General features: G+C 37.3%; 1 protein-coding gene across 1 annotated transcript in view; it reads left to right on the top strand.

The window, feature by feature from the left end:
• The window catches only part of LOC120312288 (fibroblast activation protein alpha), a gene marked incomplete at its 3' end in the record, with an annotated part of 48,670 nt that continues 26,214 nt past the window's right edge, over nt 1-22,456 (top strand). The window contains exons 1-9 of the mRNA XM_039352799.1: nt 1-120; nt 1,927-2,057; nt 6,943-7,027; nt 14,570-14,665; nt 16,455-16,546; nt 16,637-16,711; nt 19,118-19,170; nt 19,930-20,002; nt 20,478-20,598. Of these exons, the coding sequence (XP_039208733.1) occupies nt 2,052-2,057; nt 6,943-7,027; nt 14,570-14,665; nt 16,455-16,546; nt 16,637-16,711; nt 19,118-19,170; nt 19,930-20,002; nt 20,478-20,598 (601 nt within the window). The remainder of the gene's footprint in view (nt 121-1,926; nt 2,058-6,942; nt 7,028-14,569; nt 14,666-16,454; nt 16,547-16,636; nt 16,712-19,117; nt 19,171-19,929; nt 20,003-20,477; nt 20,599-22,456) is intronic.

Raw genomic sequence — 22,456 nt, 5'->3', positions numbered from 1 at the left:
GGAATCATACTTCATCATCTGACAATAACATCCAGCTGTTCTGAGGGTGCCTGCATTTGATCAGCCTCAGTATGTCCTGAGGCTGGCATTCCACAGGTTCAGTGGAGCAGCTTCTTTAGAGTAAGAGTCTGAATTCTTGGCTATGGTACCAAGTCCCTGAAAGAGTTTGATGGTGGCATAGATACAAAGGTTTCCTTTGTACGATGGAATTGCAAAATGGTCAAAGTACTCCTTTGCCAAATTGCACAGGTAGCCCTCCTCTCATTGGCTTTGGCAAAGTATTTGAAAATCTTAACTTACTCAGTTGTGCAGTTGTTGATAGACCAGCTAAGGGTTGTGAATCTTTTAGACAAGATCATTATCAAATGTTTTTGATGATTGATCCTCAATTATTGTCTTGGCAACATTGGATCAGGGCACTCATTGCATTCTTTAAATTCCTGCCTGAGCAGGGGGTTGGACTAGATGACTTCCAAGGTCCCTTCCAATTTTATTATTATTATTAAATCCACTTGTATTAGATAATAACAGGATTGTCTACTATATAGAAAGATTGGCAGAAACCAGTTTAGTGGCATGAATGTAGCTGGCTTCTAGTTGCTGGATAAGATAATTAATATAGAGGTTACCTTTACTAATAAACAGTGTGATCATATGGCATGCGAGCTGGAATATACTGTTAATCTACTGCTTAACAATATCTCTTGTACTAGTCAGGGGGATCTTGTGAGTGTCTTGGATTAACCCAGGATCCATGTCATAGGAGGCTTGACTCTAAGACCTGATCGACATGACAAACTCAATCAGCTCTAGTAATAGCCATTGTTCACTTCTTGAGTCATGCATGATATTATCCTTTCCTTGCCCCCAGAAGGCATCCTTCACCTGTCTTTTCCTGCTACAAATCTAAAGTAGTACATTCCAACTTAAGGATAATTGAACTAAATTTGTTGCTCGTAATGCCTTATTTCATGGCAGGCCATTCCAGATACTGTTGTGCACTGTGGTGGCAAGACAACCTCCCAGTTGCTGGTCTTTGCTCCCTACCACATATTATTACAGGTTCTTTAAGGTGAAAAGCTGGGCTTTGTTCTTTTCCTGCTATCAAACAGATAAATCATAGATCTTTTTTTAAAAAAAAGATCAGCTAAAATTGGCAAGGGATCTGCTACTTTCTCTTCTAGCCCAAGTGACAGGAAAAATGGTTAAATGTTAGTTTTTCTGTCTTTATCTCTTTTCCTTTCCTTTCCTTCTCCAGTCTTGGAAGGGTAAAGAAGCAGGAGAGTTCACCAATTATGGTTGTGGTAGACGTGGTCCAAACAGAACATTAAGCCATTTCTGTATCCAAAGCAAAGGAAGTGGTGGAAATCTGGACACAATTTCTCAAGCTGGCTTCACTCCCAGTCAGTTTATGCAGAGAGAAGTGAAACCATTTAAGGCTGCAGTGTAGAAACATTCTAGGACTGTCCCTTCAAGAATCACGTCCTCTGTAATGGGCATGAATGTCTCCAAGCTAACTTCTGGCCTTACTCTTGCAGCAGATTAAGGAATGCTCTTCCTTGAAAGCCATTGCTCCCATTTTCTTATCATTTAGAATAGCGCCCCCCAGCCTTTTGAGCACCAGCGACCGGTTCCGTGGAGAGAGATCTTTCTGCAGACCAGAGAGAGGATGGTTTTCATGTGCTACCTGCATCTTTTGGATGGGGCTTTGCTTGTTTGTATGGACTGGTTGATGGCATGCTGTGGACCAGTGTTGGTCCATGAACTGGGGGTTTGGGAGCCCTGATTTAGAATATGCGCAAAAAGCCATCTCTTTCAACAGCAAGACAGCAAATGTTCGTGTTGAATATGCAGCGGACAATAGTCCCTGTGTTGCTACATCTTTTTGAGCTTTGTGATCTCAGGTTCCATTTTATTTCATTTTAGACTCTAGCAACTGAGAAAAATGTCTTGCACTATCTCTACTCAGCAGTAAACTGGCCATTGTTGGATTTTTGGGAAGCATCACTTACCACCTAGCAAAGAGGATAAAGAAGCAGAAAGCCAAGACAATGAAGGTGAGCATATCCATTACCATAAGCCAGAACACTCTGGAACACAAATTATACCATATTTAAGTTTGGTTCTTGGTTGTTTATTTCTGTTAAGCCTGCAATGGAGCAGGTTCAGGGAAGTCAAAATCAGCAAAATGATAGGTGGAGCATTTCAATGCAAGATTATTTGTTTATTTCAGTCCATGTACACAGTGAACTCCATGCATATGCACCTGCAATGTTTTCAATAATATATAATATCAACAGTTAAGGCAGAGGTCCCCAACCTTTTGAGCACCAGGGACCGGTTCCGTGGAGAGAGGGTTTTTTTGTGGACTGGAGGGGGCGTGGTTTCATGTACTGCCTGCATCCCACGGATGGGGCTTTGCTTGTTTGCGCAGACTGGTTTCTGGCGTGCCACGGCACGGTGCCGGTCCACAGACCGTGGGTTGGGGACCCCCGAGTTAAGGTAAACTTACCTTGTCAAACTATCTTGGGGAGGAAATGAACTATAACCTATTGCAAATCCATGCAGTTGTTCAAGTCTCGGGAACCACTAAAAAAAGATTGCTCCAGATCCTATATTCTCAGATTGAATCCCTTATGAAAGCCCTTTAACTCCAGTTTCCCAACCACAGGGATGCAGCTAGGTGAGTTTAGACTACGCTACCAATATTATGGAATGTATCTGCAATCATGCTTATCCCCTCCTAAGTACAAAATATTTTAAAATAAGAAAAGGTTGTGCAACTTTGTAGCTGCATTTCTGTAATAGTGTACTGCCTCATTGCTTGCTATTCTCTGAGTGACCACTAATGGAAGCCTTGGGAATGACACCCTTGACCCCAACTGTACTAGTGACAGGGACTGTGTGGAAGAAAAATTGCCTGGGTTATTGCACCTCACTTTGTTCAATGAATTGACCGCGACATCTGCCATATGCTGATAATCAATGGGAAGCATGCCTCATTTTAAACAAGGGATAAGTAACATGTCTCCCTCCAGAGGTTGCTGAAGTCCAATTCTATCATTGCTAGGCTGCATGGCCAATGGCAAGGGATGTTGGGAATTGTAGTCCAACAACCTCCTAGAGCAGTGTTTCCCAAACTTGACAATTTTAAGGCATGTGGACTTCAACTCCCAGAATTCCACAGCCAGCATTGCTGGCTGTGGAATTCTGGGAGTTGAAGTCCACATGCCTTAAAATTGTCAAGTTTGGGAAACACTGTCCTAGAGCACCACAGGTTGTCTGTTAGATGCTGGACCAGGGGTAAGCAACCTTGGCTCTTTTATGACTTGTGGACTTCAACTCCTAGAATTCCTGAGTCAGCATGGCTGGTTCAGGAATTCTGGGTATTGAAGTCCCCAAGTCATAAAAGAGCCAAGGCTGCCTACCCTGTTGTGGACTATAACATAGTTTGTGTTCAGCTTAGCAGGATGGATTATCCTTTTTTTAATCAGTTAAAACTTTATTTAGTAACAACATAGCATAAATAGAGCTAAAGATATACAGTATTTTCAATTCCCTTTTTAAAAAAGATACTGCTCTGTTTATTTTAAAGACATACCGTATATTTATTTCCCTCTTTTAAAAAGCACAGCAACAATACTCTTTATGGTTTACTTTATTGCTTTCTAGTCTTTACTATAATCCTTTTATTTTCTTCAGAACAAAAGTGTATTTTTTTAATGGAGATATCTGTGAATGAATAGATAATTGCAGAGGAAAACTATTATCAATCAATATAATATTAGTAAATAATACCAAAGTAGACTATTTTTATGAAAAAAGAAACATCAATTCTTAAGCTTAATGCCAAACTCTCCACTGTATTATTATAGATGCCAAAAAGAAAAGAAAAAGAAAACCAGCCCTAAACACAATATAGGTACAGATCATGCCAGACAAATCTTATTGCATTCTTTGACCAAGTGACAAAATTAGTGGACCAGAGGAATGCTGTGGATATAATTTACTTGGACTTCAGTAAAGCATTTGATAAAGTAGACCACAACCTACTACTTGATAAGATAGAAAAATGTGGGTTAGACAGCATCACCACCAGATGGATCCTTAGCTGGCTGACTGCCCGTACTCAGCGTGTGGTCCTCAATGGAACTGCATCTACATGGAGGGAAGTGTATAGTGGGGTGCCCCAGGGCTCTGTTCTGGGCCCACTGCTCTTCAACATCTTCATCAACGATTTGGACGAAAGGATAGATGGGGAACTCATCAAATTTGCAGACAACACCAAGCTGGCAGGAATAGCCAACACTCCAGAAGACAGGCTTAAGATACAGAAGGTTCTTGACTGACTTGAACATTGGGCGTTATCTAATAAAATGAAATTCAATGGTGAAAAAAGTAAGGTTCTACATTTAGGAAAGAAAAATGAAATGCACAGGTATAATATAGGTGGTACCTTGCTCAATAGTAGTAACCTTGAGAGGGATCTCGGAGTCCTAGTGGAAAATCACTTAAATATGAGCCAGCAGTATGCTTCAGCTGCAAAAAAGCCAACACAGTGCTAGGCTGCATTAACAGAGGGATAGAATCAAGATCAAGTGTAGTGTTAATACCACTTTACTATACCTTGGTAAGGCCACACTTGGAATACTGCATCCAGGTTTTGTCACCACAATGTAAAAAAGATGTTAAGACTCTAGAAAGAGTGCAGAGAAGAGCAACAAAGATGATCAGGGGAGTGGAGGCTAAAACATATACTGAACAGTTGCTGGAATTGGGTATGTCTAGTTTAATGAAGAGAAGGATGAGGGGTGATATGAGAGCAGTATCTCAGGGGTTGTCACAATGAAGAGGGAGTCAAGCTATTCTCCAAGGCACCTGAAGGCAGGACAAGAAGGAAACTATGGAAACTAACCAAAGAGAGAAGCAACCTAGGAGAAATTTCTTGACAGTTACAGCGATTAATCAGTGGAACAACCTGCCTCCAGAAGCTGTGAATGCTCCAACACTGGAAGTTTTTAAGAAGAGACTGGACAGCCATTTGTCTGAAATGGTACAGGGCTTCCTGTCTGAGCAGGGGGTTATTAATAATAATAATAATAATAATAATAATAATACATTTTTAAATGTCTGATTTCTCTTTTCTTTGTACCCCAACTGATTTGCAATACTTGTTGGCATAAGTTTTAGAAATCATACTCTACATATTTGTATTTCCCTGGGTGCATAATATATAATATCTGTGTGGACTATATTTTGGGGGCCTTAGCATTATGTAAGAAAATAGCCCCTAATGAGCTTGGGGCCTAGCTTCACATAAGTCAGTGCTCTGATAGTTCCCAGCTGATAACCTGGCTGGAAATTCTTGGAGTTTTAGTGCCAAGGTATCTGATATGCACCAGATTGGACAAGACTCTTACTTGAAAGTGTGATTGGAAAAGAATAAATCCTGTGAAAGAGGAGGTGGCTCAGACTTACTTTGTGTGCTGGGTGTATCCATTTTACTCACATTTCAATGGTCTCATCAATCCCAGATTTAGGAAACTGAAAGATTGCCATTAAGGCTGATTCTAAGAGGAACCAACAGTGTAATCTTAAACATCCTTGTTTAAAAGTAGATATCATTGAATTCCTCTGGATTTGTTCCCAGAAATATGCAAATCGATTGCAGCCTAAATGAAATTTGACATCAACAAAACTGAATATTATATTTAGGGTCTGTGCAAAAAGGGAAATTACTTTCTTTTGCAGTACAGTTCTGTAGTCCTTTTTATATCCTAGGATTTAACTTGAATTTTCTCTCATGCCCTTCATCCTTAATATATTAAATGGGATTTTTTTTTCTTATTTATGTACTCATTTAGCATGTTTTCTTAGAAGAGTATCTCATTATGATCAATAGATCTTACCTTCGAGTAAGATTTCTTTAATTAAATGCATGCCTTCTGTCTGATACAGACCTCGGTGTGCCTTCTCCAATATGCTGTGGTGAGCTTAAAAGTGTTGGACAAAAACTGGAATCATAATATTTTGGAATACTTTCGTAAAATTTTTGTTCTTTGATATAATGTTTTTTTTATAAATGCCAGACGCTTTCCTGGAATCACAGCAAAATAAATAAATACATAAAAGTTTTTCTTATCAGCTACCTTATCCTTTTTTCTGGAGAAGCCAGCGACTCTCTTCCCAAATTATAAATACCAAGTTTCTATATGCAGTCACTGAGACATATCCCACTGTACTTTTATATGTCAGTCAACAGATAAAAGGGATTTTCTTTGTCATTGTACCATGAATGGATCTTAATTTAAATCTTATCTTCCATATTTCCAAAACATGCTGTAAATAGCACATACTAACTGTGTTGCTGAGTCATAAAATTCAGTAAATCTTTGTGTAAGCAGATTTGAGTTATGACACAAACTCTTTGCAGCCACCCACAGTTCATTGTCGGGTTTAGAACGCCCTTAAAAATCTGTTTCCAATTGTACGGAAAACCTTTGAAATTTGGCATAGCTTATTAGAACACATTTTTTTTTTAAAAAAACTTGAGTCTCATATTTGGCCTGCAGCTGCAGCTGCTTTTCAAACTGCTTTGGAAAAGTTAGTGACCAACATTCAGAAGAGCAAGAAGCGCTAGGACTTTTTAAGACAACAAGAAGCATGAAGGTCTGTAAAACAAAAAGAAAACTTGAGTATCGAAACTTGAGTATTGAGCACCAGACAATTTAAATTGTGTCTGGTGCTCCACTGTGGAAAAATGCTTGATGCCTAAGCACGCTCAAGCAAGGAAAGAAAGAAATGGATAAAAGTTGAAAGCAAACTTCAAGATTTGTGTAGTTGGCAGGACTTAACTAAAATTGTTGCAAAAATGCTGTAACTTGGGAGGAAGGAAGGAAGGAATGAACTGAAAATTTGGGTTTGTTTTTTTTTCCCCTGCAGGTTCAGATGAAAATCCTCGTTGGAGTGCTCTCCTGTCTTTTGCTCTCTTTATTAATTCTGTGCATTGTGTTAATTCCTGCAAAAGGTATGTTAACTTTGGAGGGGAGGGGTGGGGAGAGAAATATTTCCTTCATTTTGCATCATTGGAAGTATTTGCAGAGAATTTTTTTTTGATGGAATTTAGGATGTGTGCATGATAGCCTATCTTACCAACACCCTAATTTGGACAGCATTTATGCACACACAGCCTCATTTCCCTCCCTTTAATCTACTGTATTTAGTGATATTTGTACAGATGTTTGTAACTCTTCAAAACTACAACTATGACTGATAACATTTAGAAATACCGGACAGATGTGTCCTAATCCAAGTAAAAAAGCGACGTTTGGAGGTATCAGTGCATGGGATCTTATCAAATGATATAGTTGCCTGCATTAACTTTGCTGTGCCTGGAAGCCAAGGTTTTTCAGTCGAGTTGCAAACTCTATATTAAACAACCTTGTCTCATACACTGTTTTCTGTTGGGCACAGTAAGATCTGTAACACAGCTAGTCCTTGACTTACAACCGTAACTGAGCCCCAAATTTCTGTTGCTAAGCAAAACAGCTGCTAAGTGAATTTTGCCCTATTTTATGACCTTCCACAGTTGTTAAAGTTTAAGTTAAATTAACTGAATCTCTGCAGCTGTTAAGTTATAACATGGTTGTCAAGTAAACATGGATGTCCCATTGACTTTGCTTGTCAGAAGATGATCCAAAGGTGCAAAGGGTGATCACGCGACCCTGAGACACTAAAACCATCATAAATACATGCCAGTTGTCAAGCATCTGAATTTTGATCGCTTAACCGTGGGGGATGCTGCAACGGTTGTAAGTGAAAAATGGTCATAAAGTCACTTTTCCAGTGCCTTTGTAACTTTGAACGGTCACTAAACTAATGATTGCAAGTCGAGAACCCCCTGTAATATGCAAGTACTAGAGTTTTAATATGGCTCATCTTTCTTACCCAACTTTTTACTTCACATACACCTCGTGCCTTCCTCGTGCAGATTTGAGTCAAATCATTGGGTACTTGAGATCATTCCTCTTTTTAAAAAAAGTTCAGAAAACAGTTCATTTTTTCCATGAAGACTTGAGACAGCCTTTAAAAAAGGAAATTAAAACCACTTACTAAAGAAGTATGCACGTGCATACCCACCCATACACAGCTGCATTTTTCATTAGGCTATTATTTAAAATTTGCTATATTGGTATAAGCAGTATATTTAGCAGGGGGAAAAAAACCTCTTGTAGTAGTTCTATATTTATATACTGTATAATATACAGACCTTAAACCTCTTCAGCTGTGCCGGTGTCTGTTTGACCCAAATTAATGTTGTCTGGGAAGAAGCATTAAGTGCTACTTTGAACAGTTCTAGCAGATTCTAATTCATCTTTTCTCATTGCCAAGAGGTTCCATGGGTGAAACTCTTAAGTGATGATTCTGGAATCTGGAACCTTTGGCAGGCATGCAAAGCCTATCTGCCAACTCACTACAAATTTCATTGCTGGAAGTGAGCTAAAAAGTATTTAAGTGTTAATAATTCTGCATGCAGTCTCTTTTTGTTAATTGCAGACAGTTCTAAAATACCAATATTTCAGCCCCGTAGTGGCTGGAACCAAAAATAACTGAATCTCATCAGTGGTTTTAGGACTTGTGGTGTCGCAGTGGTTAGAATGCAGTACTGCAGGCTACTTCTGCTGACTGCCAGCTGCCAGCAGTTTGGCAGTTCGATTCTCACCAGCTCAAGGTTGGGTTAGGTCTGTTTCTTTTGAATGGTTTGTATCCTTCTGTCAGTACATTCTAGTCATGGGTTTCATCCCACCAAGTTTGAGGATTGGCAACTATTTCACACCTGCCCTTATGTAGCAGTATTTCAAATTCACCCTGTTTGTTCCCTGAATTTTGAACATTAGTGTACAGGCATCTGAGTACTTTATGGCTGATCTTCCTACATCTCCTACTTTGCATCTGAATTTTTCTTCCTTCCCTTCCCTTTGCTCCCTACCTCCTAGTTTCGTTGGATGTCTAGGGGTTTTTGCTTGGAATTAGGTCCTAAAGATTGGTCTCTCTCTCACACACACACACCAATTTTAGTTTAAAGCCCTCTGATAAGTTGAGCCTGTCATTTTCCAAATATATTCTTCCCAGTTCTTGTCAGGTGCAGTGCATCTGTTTTGATATGATAGTGATATTTGGGTATCTAAATTCCCTTTTGTGTTTATTTGTCTTGACAGTTTTTTTTCTGCATTAGTGCTGGTGAGGAGCTGTATCAACAATGGAAGTGACATGTTTATTCTATAGTAACTAATAGTTATTTATTTGAGGAGGAAGAATCCAAGCCTTATCATTTACAAAAACATAGATATGCTCACACACCTGTTAAATTTAAGATGCTTTTGTATTGCAAAGGGCAACAGTCATTAAACCAGAAAGGTGTGAAGGAGCTAATAGTTAAAAGTGATTGTAGAGAGTAGAGAGGCTGTAGGAGAAGTTTAGATCTATATTAAGTGGAATTATGGATTCCTTCTTCTCTTCAGTTAACCTTATGTTATATTTGGGAAGAAGCCCTAATTTAATTCAAAAAGAGAATAATATTCTTTACCAAAGTAAAAATAATAAAACAAGCACCAGTAACAAGTGCCCCAGTGTGGGGGGGGGGGTCACAAAGTCAAGGTGGTGGCCAAAGCGACACAATAGAAGTCTGTCCTTTTTACAGACATCACACATGCAGTGCATGTTAAAAAGGGGGCAGAGTTTTTATTGTGTAATCATGATTGCCATCTTGGCTTTTTTTAAAAAACCTTATTCATCCAGGAATACCCCTGATTTCTAATAGTTGTTGGTAGTTGCAGTTGCTTCATGATATAAAGGCAGAATATTAATCAAGGCTCTAATGAGCTTTGTCACTACACAACTTCTTAGATTTGCAGCATATGACAGTGCAAATTCAAGTGGAATTTGCCCATGATCAATACCTTTTACATTTGAATTGTGCTTTTTTAGGAATAAATCAGAGCAGAAGAGAGTTCACAAAACTGGAAAGGGAGGAATCACTGTTCATTCCACTTTGCATCTGGTCTAGAGGAAGTGTCAGTGCACAGCCATGAGCTGACCTATGCTTTTCTTGCATGAAAGAACCACAAGAAGCTACAAATTCTTCTTTCTTCATTGCATCTTGGGTAGAGTTAAAGAGCCTCTGGTTGAGGTGGGTTCCTACCCTTAAGGCTTAGTTTTCATGTTGAGTTTTCAAGGATAGGCTAGAATGGAACTCCTTCAAGAGGTGATGGTGTTTACTAACCCAATAGCACTGGTAATTTGTTTTCGATGTTTCTCCTAAGGTGTGCCAATACACTGCATATCCTTCCTATATGGTAGGGGAGATGCAGGTAACAGTATATTGGCTTATGGTATAGTCTTTTGATCGAGAAAAAGTATAAAACAGCTTGAGCCTGCTTAGGATAAGTCAGGGCTTTGGTTACTCTTGTGGCCAAATTGTACACTGATGTGTCCAAATTGACTGGCATTGTCCTTGCCGTTAAGCTAGGAAAGCTGTGTTAGACTGCTAGGGCTGATAATAAAAATATTATGTGAAAACCTTGAATGACAAAGTCATGATAAGCACCTGGAGGATACAGCTGATGGACTCAACTGGTGCTGAGCATGGCATATGGAAGATTGTTACCGAATGGAAGTGCACTAAATAGCATAAATTAACAAACATAATGGAAAACATAGCAATAGCACTTAGACTTATATATTGCTTCACAGTGCTTTACAGCCCTCTCTAAGCAGTTTACAGAGTCAGCATATTGTTCCCAACAATTTGGGTCCTGATTTTACTGACTTCGGAAGGATGGAAGGCTTAGTTAACTTTGAGCTGGTCAGAATCAAACTCCTGGCAATGAGCAGTGAGTTAGCCTGCAATACTGCATTCTAACCACTGTGCCACCATACCAAAAAACATAGATTTGTTACGTATCTGCAAAACTAAAGGGAAAAGGAAGTTTGTGCAGAGCTAAACTAGGATCTTTGGTCCTTTGGAGTGAAGTTGATGAGCACATGTGAGGAAGTGAAGGTACAGGTTTCATTATGAAAGAAAAAGCTCAGATATATGTCAGAATATATGAATTGGTGTTCCTCAAGGTTGTTGAGAGTGGATATGAAAGGATAAATCTATAGGTTGGCAGTAATTGCATGTTATGCTCCAGGAATGAAAGAATCAAAGATGAATTCTGGGAGAAATTGTGCAGTGCTCAGAATCAACATAGTCCATAGATGAAACATTGCTAGGTGATATGGAATATTAATAGTAGTAAGTATAGAGAGAACAGAAAAGTTATTGAATCATTTAGGGACCCAAGAATGAATGAGAACGATGACTCTTTGGTGAGTATTTGTTCAGAAAAAAGTTTGTTTTGAATATTGATACAAGCATTAGTTAATTCAAAGAAATGACTATAATTCTAAAGGATTATTGATTTGGTTGTTTATTATCAAAATTTGAGAAATTCAAATAAAGATACCAGAATGGTGACTGGTAAAGAATGTAGACATTTTTGGAGTAGATTTTATGGGAAATTGACATGAGAGAAAATAAATTGAAGTAAAACCACACTGGAATGGAAAGTATGAGTTGTCTATGACAAAAGTATAGGGGAAGATAAATTTTCCAATAGAACAAATGGGAAGTGGATATAGAAAAGAAGGATGTTGAAAGCTGCTTTGGAACTTAGTGAAAAGAATAATATTACAGCATGCCAGAAAATGTTGGGTGAATTCTTTATTAAAGATGGGGAAATGAATAAGAATTGAATCCTTTTCAAAAGAAGCACAATTAGCTATGCATAATAACGTGCTTCTACTGCCTTTTTATATAGAAGTGAGAGTCAGGTTTGCTAGGAGAAACATAGAAGTAAGTTAAAAGCCAAGGAAATGGGAAATTGAAGAAGTGCGTGTGTGCAAAATAAGAAAAAGCAGTGTCAAGCATAAATTGGTGATGTATGGATGAATATGAATAAATTCAGGAGTGATTAGAACAAAAGAAATAAGTTGAGGTGCTTGGTCATATTTGTTTTTGTTTAAGAACATTTGAGGTGATTGGTTATATTTGATTGATTGTCATATTTGTTTGTGTTTGAATACATTTGTTTTATAATTTGATGATTGTTCAAATTTGTTTTATATTAAAACAAATTTGTTTTAAGTTATACAACAAAATTATTCATATTTGATCAAATTATAAAACAAATATGTGAAGGAAGAATGAATGGATTGAGGAGAAGAGGAAAACGGGAAGTCATGGTTGAATAGAATAATAGAATAGAATAATAACTGTGTCGTCACTTTGAAAGTACACTAATTGGCATATATCAAAATGAAATTTCATTGCATTCAGCTCTCAAAGGGACACCATCATCTATACACACACATAAATAGGACATAAATAAATAAATAAATAAATAAATAAATAAATAAATAAATACAGAATTATGCATAAAACCCACATATATTATATGACATATAATATAATATGAGAGATGATGAGGTCTTAAAAAAATAGAAAGGTGAGAAGCTTAAAGGCAACATATGAAACTGTGTATGGAGATGAGGGAAATCAGTGAGAGTTTGCAACAATAGAAAAGATTGGAGAAGTACAAATTATGAAATGTATTTGGTTTAAACTAGTTTAAATTACATTTCATGTTCTTTTTCTTATACCATGCCTTTAATTTCTTACTCCTGGCTATTTCTTACCCCTTCTCCAAACTCTGCATAATGAAAAGAAACAGCATAATGGATGTGCCTGTGTTTACACGTGCAGTTGCACCATCCATGTATGGTACTGTTGCATCAAATTGCATCCCTTTATGCTTTGTCTTCCGAACCACTGGTTTTTTTTTATAAACATGATGAAATTCCCTAAGCTTTCTGAATCATCAGTCACATGAGAGGCAAGGAACAGAAGTTTCCACAAATAAGCATGTAACAGTAATTTATGCAGGACAATAAATTATTCAGAGCTTAAGGATAATAACATGTATTAGCAAGTGACCCTGTGATTATAATAGAAAGACTGGCTCACATGACTATTGAAAGAGAATGCAGAGTCTAATTTGTGTCTGTTTTCCTTCCCGAGCTCCTGATGAAATGGCTGATGCAACAGATTGCATGATTTGTTGCAGGAAATTGTAACAATTTCAGAATCCGTTCCCTAGAATCTATTTCTTAATAGAACTTTTTCTTGGTGTTCTTGGTGAATTATTGCTTTGTGTATTTAGCCTGGTTAATTTCAAGATAAACAGGCATCTTTCTGAAACTTTAGGTTAGAGGGTTGCTGTCCAATGTTTATCCTTCACTCCCACCCACCCCCAACCTTCACAAGAGTTTGCTGCTTTATGAAAATGACTCCTGGTTTTTGCAAAAAAGTGAAAATGTGGAACCGCAAAGCAGAGCTATCTGCCATCATTGTATTAGTTAAATACAACAATATATACAGTACAATTCTGATTGAGTAAACCAAGGACAATCATGGCAAAACTACAAGAATGGCAAGTACTGGATTTCTGGCTATTCAACTGTACTGTTCATCAGTGACTTTCCTCGTTCTTCTTATATATATTTACAGTATAGCAAAAGTATTCCGCAAAGAAAAACAAAAATGGAATTCCATCTGATTTTCTAATACTCATCCATGCCAAAATAATGTCATGATTTTCCCATAATATTTTGAACACCTGGAATCTATTGACTGCTGATGTTAACACATATGTGAATCTCGGGGTACTTTTGTTGAGGTCCATAATACATGCATTTCTCCACTATTTGAAATGCACGAGCCAAAGTTTCATGTTGCTAGTGGTGTGCACATTGTAAACGTTTCATGCTATTAGCCTTGAGTGATTGCCATTCAGATGCTAAAAACCATCTTTATCAAATGTTGGAAATGCATTTTTTAACATTAAGCATTCAACATTATTCAACTTACAGAAATAGCATTCCAGAAATAATTTAAAGTCTGCTGGATTCCAAACATCTCTGAGTAGCTTACCCTTTAAAAATAAGAAAACAATATAATTTTTAAAAAATAGATCATGGGCATCCAGAATATATACTGTAACAAGAAGGGACTCAGCACCACTCTGCCCCAAGGCCTGGGTGGCTAGCCAACCTTCCAGGGATTTTTGAAGCTAAATCCAAGCAGACTTCTAGCAGAATGCTATTCCATAAGGAAGGTATAATAACAGATGATTCATGCTTCCTAGGTTCTGATAAAAGACATTATTTAATTGAGTCAACCTGGAGCATACACATTCTGCCCAATCTTACTGGGCAAAACCAATCAAAGATAAGTGGCCCTCAAACAACTAGGCTTATTTTTCAAATGAGTTGAGGATTGCACATCTTGCATCATTTCGATCTTACATACTTTTCCTACTTGATTTCTTTTTAATATACCTCCATGAACCTGAAATTGCTACCAATTCAAAAAGCAAAAAAAAAAATATATATATATAGCATTCTAGGTGCAATTTCTCTGTATTGTGTGAACTGTTGTTAATCTATCGTCTTTGTCTCGTTTCTGAAGATGAACACAAACGAAATAATCCCAGACCACTTACACTGGATGAGTATTTAGATGGAGATTTTAATTATAACACCTTTTCTCCATACTGGGTTTCAGGTACGTGAAATTAATTTGGAATTACAGGATAATATGGGGCAGTGATGGAACATGGAATGCTTTTTTAATCTTTATTTTTTTATTTTATGGAATTGTTTGGGCTTCAGTTGTGGTTACTTAACCTCAGTAGTGCAAAGATAGTGGAGGGGCAGAGTGCATGGTAACTCAAACAATTGACTAAATCAATAAGCCTATTTAAAATGTACAGAGAATTGAAAGACTTGAGATAATTAGCAGTGATATTAAAGAATCATTGAGGATCCAAGATCCGTAAGATTTGCTTCCAAGATAATTGTAGATAAAACCATTGAAGCATATGTGTATAAAACCCAAAAGTTATTTGTGAGGAACAATTTACATGTGATATGAAGATGATGATGATGATCTTGCTTCCCTGAATAATCATGATTCTTCTACAAATGTATACAGCTAAGAAGTGTTAACAAATGCCCAGAACTGCTAAATCTGCCATTCTCTGGAGTATTTTATTTAAAACCACAGAGTTTCTAGACTTGAACAGAACCTAAATAATTAGTCTAAAAACTTAATTCCTAATTCAGTGTTTCATAATCTCTGAGGCTTTTAAAACAATAAGCAACATCATTTGCATGATTTATTTTTTTTCGGTGTAGGCAAATTGCCTGATACTAATGAATTATTTTTTCTTTGCTTATTTTTATAAAGCAGTTACATTATAGAAGACAAAAATAGGGATGATGTGTCAATTTATGTTCTGTTTTATTTTTGCATAAAGTTAAAATTGTCATATGTTATGCATTTGGTACGGATTTTAATGGACTTGCAATTTAGATGAATATTCAGTTTTTATTTTAAAAAGCCCCAGTATAAATGTTATACATTGTTTTCATGAGTATATGTATTTTTATGTAGATTTTTTCATATATATATATAGAGAGAGTAAAAGCTGGAAGTTTAGAGAGTCTGCTTATAAAACTAGTTGTTTTTGCGCTCTGCTCATTGAGCGCGTAATTGGCCCCTCCTCTTAATATGAATATGCCTGGGATTCACATTATATATCACATTATATATATATGTAGGTCTTTGGTTATTCGGGTTTTCTCCCGCATAAAATTGGAAGTGTCTTGGCGACGTTTTGACGAAGTCCCATTCGTCATCTTCAGGCTGGTGTTTTCGGCTTCGTGGTTCTAGGAGCACAAAGCCGAAAACACCAGCCTGAAGATGACGAATGGGACTTCGTCGAAACGTCGCCAAGACACTTCCAATTTTACGCGGGAGAAAACCCGAACAACCAAAGACCTACATATATATATATATATATATATATATATATATATATATATATATGTGTGTGTGTGTGTGTGTGTGTGTGTGTGTGTGTGTGTGTGTATGAATTACAATGCAAAATATTAAAGAAGCATTAATAATAATCAAGTACTCGCCCTAGTACAAAAATAGGACATCAATCAAATTTTAAAAGTTTAGGTATAAGTTAGAGCAACAATGCAAAATTTACCTTCAGTTGTGAGCTGAATCAATTTATTTCCTATCTCTACCAAGAGCATTTGAGATTTTTTTTAATCTCTGCATATATTTGATTTTTCTCAGTTTTGATGTCATTTTTGACTGTTCAGAATTACAAAATCAAAGCACCATTTTTTAACTTTTACCTTTCCTCCTTTTTACTTACATTAGAATTCCTTGCCTATAGTTTTGAATAAGCAATTAAATGCATGATTGCCTGAGATATGCAACAAGATAGCATTTCCATGAAATTTATTGAACAATCCCATTTCTCTTTCCATTTAAGGAAAGGAATATCTTCATCAATCTAAAGATGATGTCATCCTTCACAATGTCGAATCAGGGCAGTCGGTCACTATCTTGAAAAATAGCACTGTTGTACGTATGCCTGCTATTTCAAAATTGATGAATTAATTTATCTAAGTGATGGTTGTGTATTGGCTACTATTTGATGCTTTAATCTTTCAGAAAGAAGTGAATGCTACAAATTATGCAATGTCCGCAGATCAGAATTTTATACTATTGGAAAGCAATTATTCTAAGGTAATTTTTTTTTTTTTAAAAAAAAAGTTGGGATTGGTATTCTATTACATTCAGGGCATTAACAAAAATTTATTGAAGGAATTCATTGGGAAAGGAAGTTGAAGCAAGGCCTTAATTTATTCCTTCATCATCCTTTCAATCTTAGTCTCCATAATAAAACAATCATTATTGCAAAGTAGACAGCAGAGATTTCTCATATTTTGCTTTGGGTAAACAATCAGCCCTTCATCCCTGCCAGATTGGCTCTTGTGCACTGTCTTCTAATCTTGAAGAGATTTCCTAGGGCCTGAGGGATAGGTAGATAAGCTCTTAAGAGATGAATTGAATGGAGAGGAAAGCTAGACCCTTGGCTCCGTCATTAATTTGGTAAGAGAATTAATAATTTTACTAGAAACCCTGTCTTGTTCTTTTGTCCCCTTGCAAGTTATGTACCCAGAGAGCAGCCACTGTGGAAATTAAACAGCATTATGTGTCACCCAGAAGATTCCACTAGCTTTGTGCAAGCATTTATTCGGGACAGTGATATGAGCAGCATACAAATGTAATAAATAAATAATTTTTAAATAAATAAATTCAGCTTGGCTAAAGGATGGGGAGAAAGGGCCAAAGTGCACACTTTCATGAACACACATGGACACAAATCTTGCTTCCAGTGTCCTATCCCTACCTGATCACATTTATGCCATATTAACACATAAGATATAAAGGGCACTTCATTTTATGTCCAAGAAAGCAGACTTCTGATTGCGTTTGGATCTGTGTTCGGGAAAATGGGAACAGAAACAGAACCTTCCTCTCCACAGGGCGTGGGTCATGGTGCTGAGAGGGGTGGCATGGTGAAAATAGCGCTTATCTGCATGTGTTCACTTTTATTCTTTTACCACTTGCATGGGTACTTGCACGGGGTTATTACACATTGGAATGTACAGTATGTAGGCATGAAAGTCTAGGTCCACACAAGTTCCAATTAAATTGATTTACTGCTAATAATGTTGCACACAGGAATCTTCTTAATTAACGGTTAGCAGCTGCTTGGAGTTAGTTGAAGGTTAATGTAATTCAAGGGAGGTTTGGTTTAGTTTGGCTGTAGCTACATAGAAATTCTAGACTGATCCCTCTTTTGACTCCACCCCCCAGAGGCTGCCACTCCTCTTACAGCAGCTTATTATGTTCCACATTTGAAAAACCTTCCAAGTAATGATAAAATTCCATGGCAGCCACACAAAATTTAAGAATAGCTAACCATATACAGTATATTGTCACGCCCATCAAGATTCCATAATCATAATGCTGTTCAATGTCTAAATCAGGGCTTTTCAATCTTTTTACCCATTGTACCACTTTTAGGATATGGCAACATCTGAGTACCACCAGACACCTAGGAAGGTGTCAAAAACTTGATGACCCCTAAAAAAAAGGAAAAAAGTGATAAAGTACAGGTAGTCCTCAACTTACAACAGTTCGCTTAGTGACTGTTTGAAGTTGCAATGGCACTGAAAAAATTGCCCCCCAAGCCACAGCCAAGCAAGACACTTGCCTGTCCGCCTGGCCACGCTCTTCCCCTGTCCGAGGTTTTCATTGTTGCGAGCATTTCTGTTGAGGATTGGCAACGGGGGTGGGGTGGGGGTGTTTGGTTTTTATTCCCCCGTCTGCTGGGTGGTTGCAGCAGGTTTTGGTCACTTCCCATGACCCTGGGACACTGTGACCGTCATAAATATGAATCAGTTGCCAAGCATCTGAATGTAAATCACAAGACCCCGGAGATGCTGCAACATTCCAGCTGATTGCTGCTTCTTCAGGGCTCAGCAGAAGCACCAGGATCAGTGCTGAGCTCTAGCTGGAGCCTGGCACTGATCCTGGTGCTTCCACTGAGCCCTGACAGCCCCAAAGAAGCGCCGATCAGCTGGAAAGCAACACTGATTCTGGCGCTTCCACTGAGCCCTGACAGCCCTGCAGCTCCAGCCATCTGTCACTCAGGCTTGTGTGGTGCTGCCACCGGTTCAGCTCATTCCCCTCCCCCGCTACCACTTTTCTAGGATGGTTGCGTACCATCTGCCAGGTGCCAATGTACCACAGATGGTACCCGTACCACTGGTTGAAAAGCCCTGGTCTAAATCACAAAATGAGAAATTGGTTCCTTTTCTGGAGATATTCTTTACATCAGTAAAAAGCATTTTGAAAAGCTTCTTCATGACTGAAAAACAATGATGACTGCTCCTAAGTTAGTACCACGGTGGATCCTCACAGAGTTTTTGTGAAAATTGCTTACCTGATTGCATTGTCTTTTATAAAACTGAGATAGTGAGTGGAATGACAACCTCAGGAAAAAGCCTGATGAAGATTAGATAAACTATTTTATATTTAGTAAAAATAATGATTTTTCTCTCCTCATTGTAATCTTTTCAGCTTTGGAGGTATTCTTACACAGCATCCTATCACATTTATGATCTTATATTAGGGTAAGACAGATTTATTTTCCTGTTGATTAAAATTTTAGTAACGTTTAAGTTGATGTGATGTTCTTTTTGAAACCCAATAAATCATTTAAGAAAATAGATTTCCAACAGAGCTGTTATCTCTAGTGATATTTCCAAACATCTATTGGAGTGCTTCATTTTGTTCTCCTTTTAAACTGTTTATCAGTCACTTAAAGGCAGCCTTCACTGGGCTGGACCTAAAATTGTTGTCAGAATTCACAACTAATGAAGTAATAGTTTGGCAAGGATTTCCCACTCGCACTGATGATGTTATCTAGTTTGAGTAATGAAATATCTGCAAGAAAACAACCAAGAGCTTAAAAAAAGACCAAGAAACTATCATACAAATTTTCTTAAATAAATAAATGTATGGTTCAATAGCTGTAACTGGGAAATGTCTACAGAATGTTTCATTCTACTTGTGTCTTGTTTGTGGGCTTCTTATAGACTTTTGTAGCACCTTTTATTTCCTTTGTGGTTTCCTATTAAATAGAATAATAATCCCAGAGTGTTTTGGATATCAAAAAGTTCAGATTCTAACAGTCTGTATCAACATCACCAAAACATCATGTCAACAGATACACTCACCAATAAAAAATGAACAATAAAGAATGTTTAGGGGAGCATTCATCAACTTTCCTAAAAGTACAAGTTTTAAATTTCATGTAAACACTGCATAATTAATTAGAAATATGAATTAAGAAAACCCTATGTCATTCCATGATTTTTTTTCCATTGTAGTGTTTTTGTCAAAGAATATGAGCTACCACATAATATCCAGCATATCTCCTGGTCACCTGTTGGTCACAAATTGGTCAGTAATTAATGCAGTGTCACAATAATATTCCTTCTGGTTGAGTCTGTTGTGCCTTCAGTGTTTTTTCAGGCATCACTTATTTCTGTTTATCAAGAATACTTAAGAATTTTAAATATTGACAATAGCACCATTAGTAGACAGAGCTAGATGCTATGTTAGAACTGTGCTTTAAGAGAAAGTATGCACTTCAGGATGGATCTGTTATTGCTTGTTCTAGGGAGACACACTTTTGCTTGTCTCAAGTTAGATATACCGTATTTTCCGGCGTATTTTCAGTGCATGATTCTCCAGAGATTCTTCTCTGTGGCCTGGAAAATAAAACTGAAACACTTTCCTTCTGCAAAGATAAATGTTTGTAAGGAATGATTTTGAAGTGAGTCCCATATTTAGCAATTCTATATAGTATTTTTGGATTGCATAAATCATTTGTACCTTAGACAGATAAAGAAATTGATTTTTCCCCTCCTTCTAGGCTTATGTTTACCAGAATAATATCTATTTCAAACAAGATCCCAGAGAAGCTGCTATTCAAATAACCACAAATGGTTACTGGAATGAAATATTTAACGGAATTCCTGATTGGGTTTATGAAGGTAAACTGCCTTTTAAAAGCAGTGTTATGACTTAGTATGATAAGACTTGAGCAATAAAGTAATGCAGTGCCCCCAAACAAGAGTCAAAATCTGTTCTTTATAAATTATTGTTGTGTTAATATTTTCCACAAAGTCTACAGTTGCTCAACATCCTGTCTCTTCCATTTTTCATATTTTTCTGTCATATCATTTTTCCTCCTTGTGGCAAAAAATACTTTGTCTCAAAATAGGCTTCATCAGATGTTAGTTGTAAAATTATTTTTTGTATTTAGTTTAAGAGACTCTTGCATCTTGTGTATCTGCATTATTAGGAGACAGTTTGTTGTAGTTTTCTTTCTAAAAGACCGTGTCGATCAAAGCGAATAGAATAAAAAGGCGCAGTTATGAACTAAATGCAAAATTGCATTAGAGAGGTGAGAAGTAAATTCTGAAAACCTGGAGAAATCCGTGGAATGGCTCCAGGCCTGAAGTAGGTAGAACTTGACTCATTGCTTGCTTCCATTTTTGGAAGGGAGAGGAGATGATTTCTTTTTCATGGCTTCTTGCAAAAAGTATCATCTTATGAGACAAGAAGTCGCCTGGAACAATCCCATTATAGACATGGGGGAGCATTCCTTTCTTTAAAGAGAATCTCTGCTTGAGCTCATTCCTTTTGAATCTATATAGGGCCACAGGCTGATCCTACTCAGTATGTTTTGAAAGTTAACATGTTAGATTACTGAACAAAGTAACTGTTTTAGGGATCAGCAACTAGTGGTCTTGGACCAAGCCTAATCAGTAAGAGTTTCTAGGAATGGAGATTGGAGAGACCTTCCTAGACACAAGAAAGGCTTAACTTGGTTGGAGCTTTTTAAGTTAAAAGAATCTGAATGAAAATTCATACACCGCGTGTGTGTGTGTGTGTGTGTGTGTGTGTGTGTATGTGCATGTATGTATCAAGATACTTTTGTTCCATATTACATATTAGTTTGGAAAGTGTAAATTCAGTTTTGATCATATATAAAATCAATGAATTTCCCTCCCCTTCCCCCACCACTCAATATCTGTGTGCAAAGATGGAGGTAAGATGTGACACAGTTAGTGAATTCATATAAATTCAACAAGAAATTGTAAAGATGAAGAATTATGGTCTTAACTTGCTTCCCCAGGAAATCTGACAATAAAGACCAAAATAAATAAATAAATAACTCTTAGTGAAACTAGGATAAGATCTATACTTCAATCAGCAAGGCACCACATGGTGAGAGCTATTCAGAATATTGTTATTGCTCATTGAACTCATGAGAATGAATATGTGCATTATCTATGGCACTTGTAACACAATCATGAGCCACAAACACCTAGAAGGAAAGAGAGATATTTTCCCATTTATAGCCCTCTGGAAAGTGTGATTACAACCAAGGCACTTTTGTGCTATTTATTCCCCCTGTGCTTATTAATTGGATGCCAGCCTTCATTTCTGTGAAGCAGTTCAGTGAAATCATTTTATTCTGGGTTATTTACATCTTTAGATCGATATTCACCTGGATTAGAAGACACACAAAAAATGAAAAACTGTTCTCTTCTTGCCCTCAAATCTGTCCAACCATTCTAAGGCAACTGTTAGGTTTTGGCTTTTGACCAGCTTTCCCACAAATGAGCTGATAGTTCTCTGCTAAGATTTTTCTCCCTTTCCAGCATTTCATAGTTACTTCTCTGTGATTCTGCTTTCTCTTCCTCAGCTACCCCAAAACTGCCTGGTGATCTGTCAGATCAATGGTTTTACGGTTATGGAGGTAGTTCAAAATACTGGCATGGTTTTAAAGATAGCACTACATCCTGTAGTATATTGTACAATTTTGCAACCAAACAACAATGT

This window comes from Crotalus tigris, unplaced genomic scaffold, assembly GCF_016545835.1.
Source record: "Crotalus tigris isolate CLP2741 ecotype Arizona unplaced genomic scaffold, ASM1654583v1 scf7180000018477.2129921, whole genome shotgun sequence".
Classification (NCBI taxonomy): Eukaryota; Metazoa; Chordata; class Lepidosauria; order Squamata; family Viperidae; genus Crotalus; species Crotalus tigris.
Note: the sequence above shows the minus strand (reverse complement) of the source record. Positions and strands in the feature narration are given on the sequence as shown.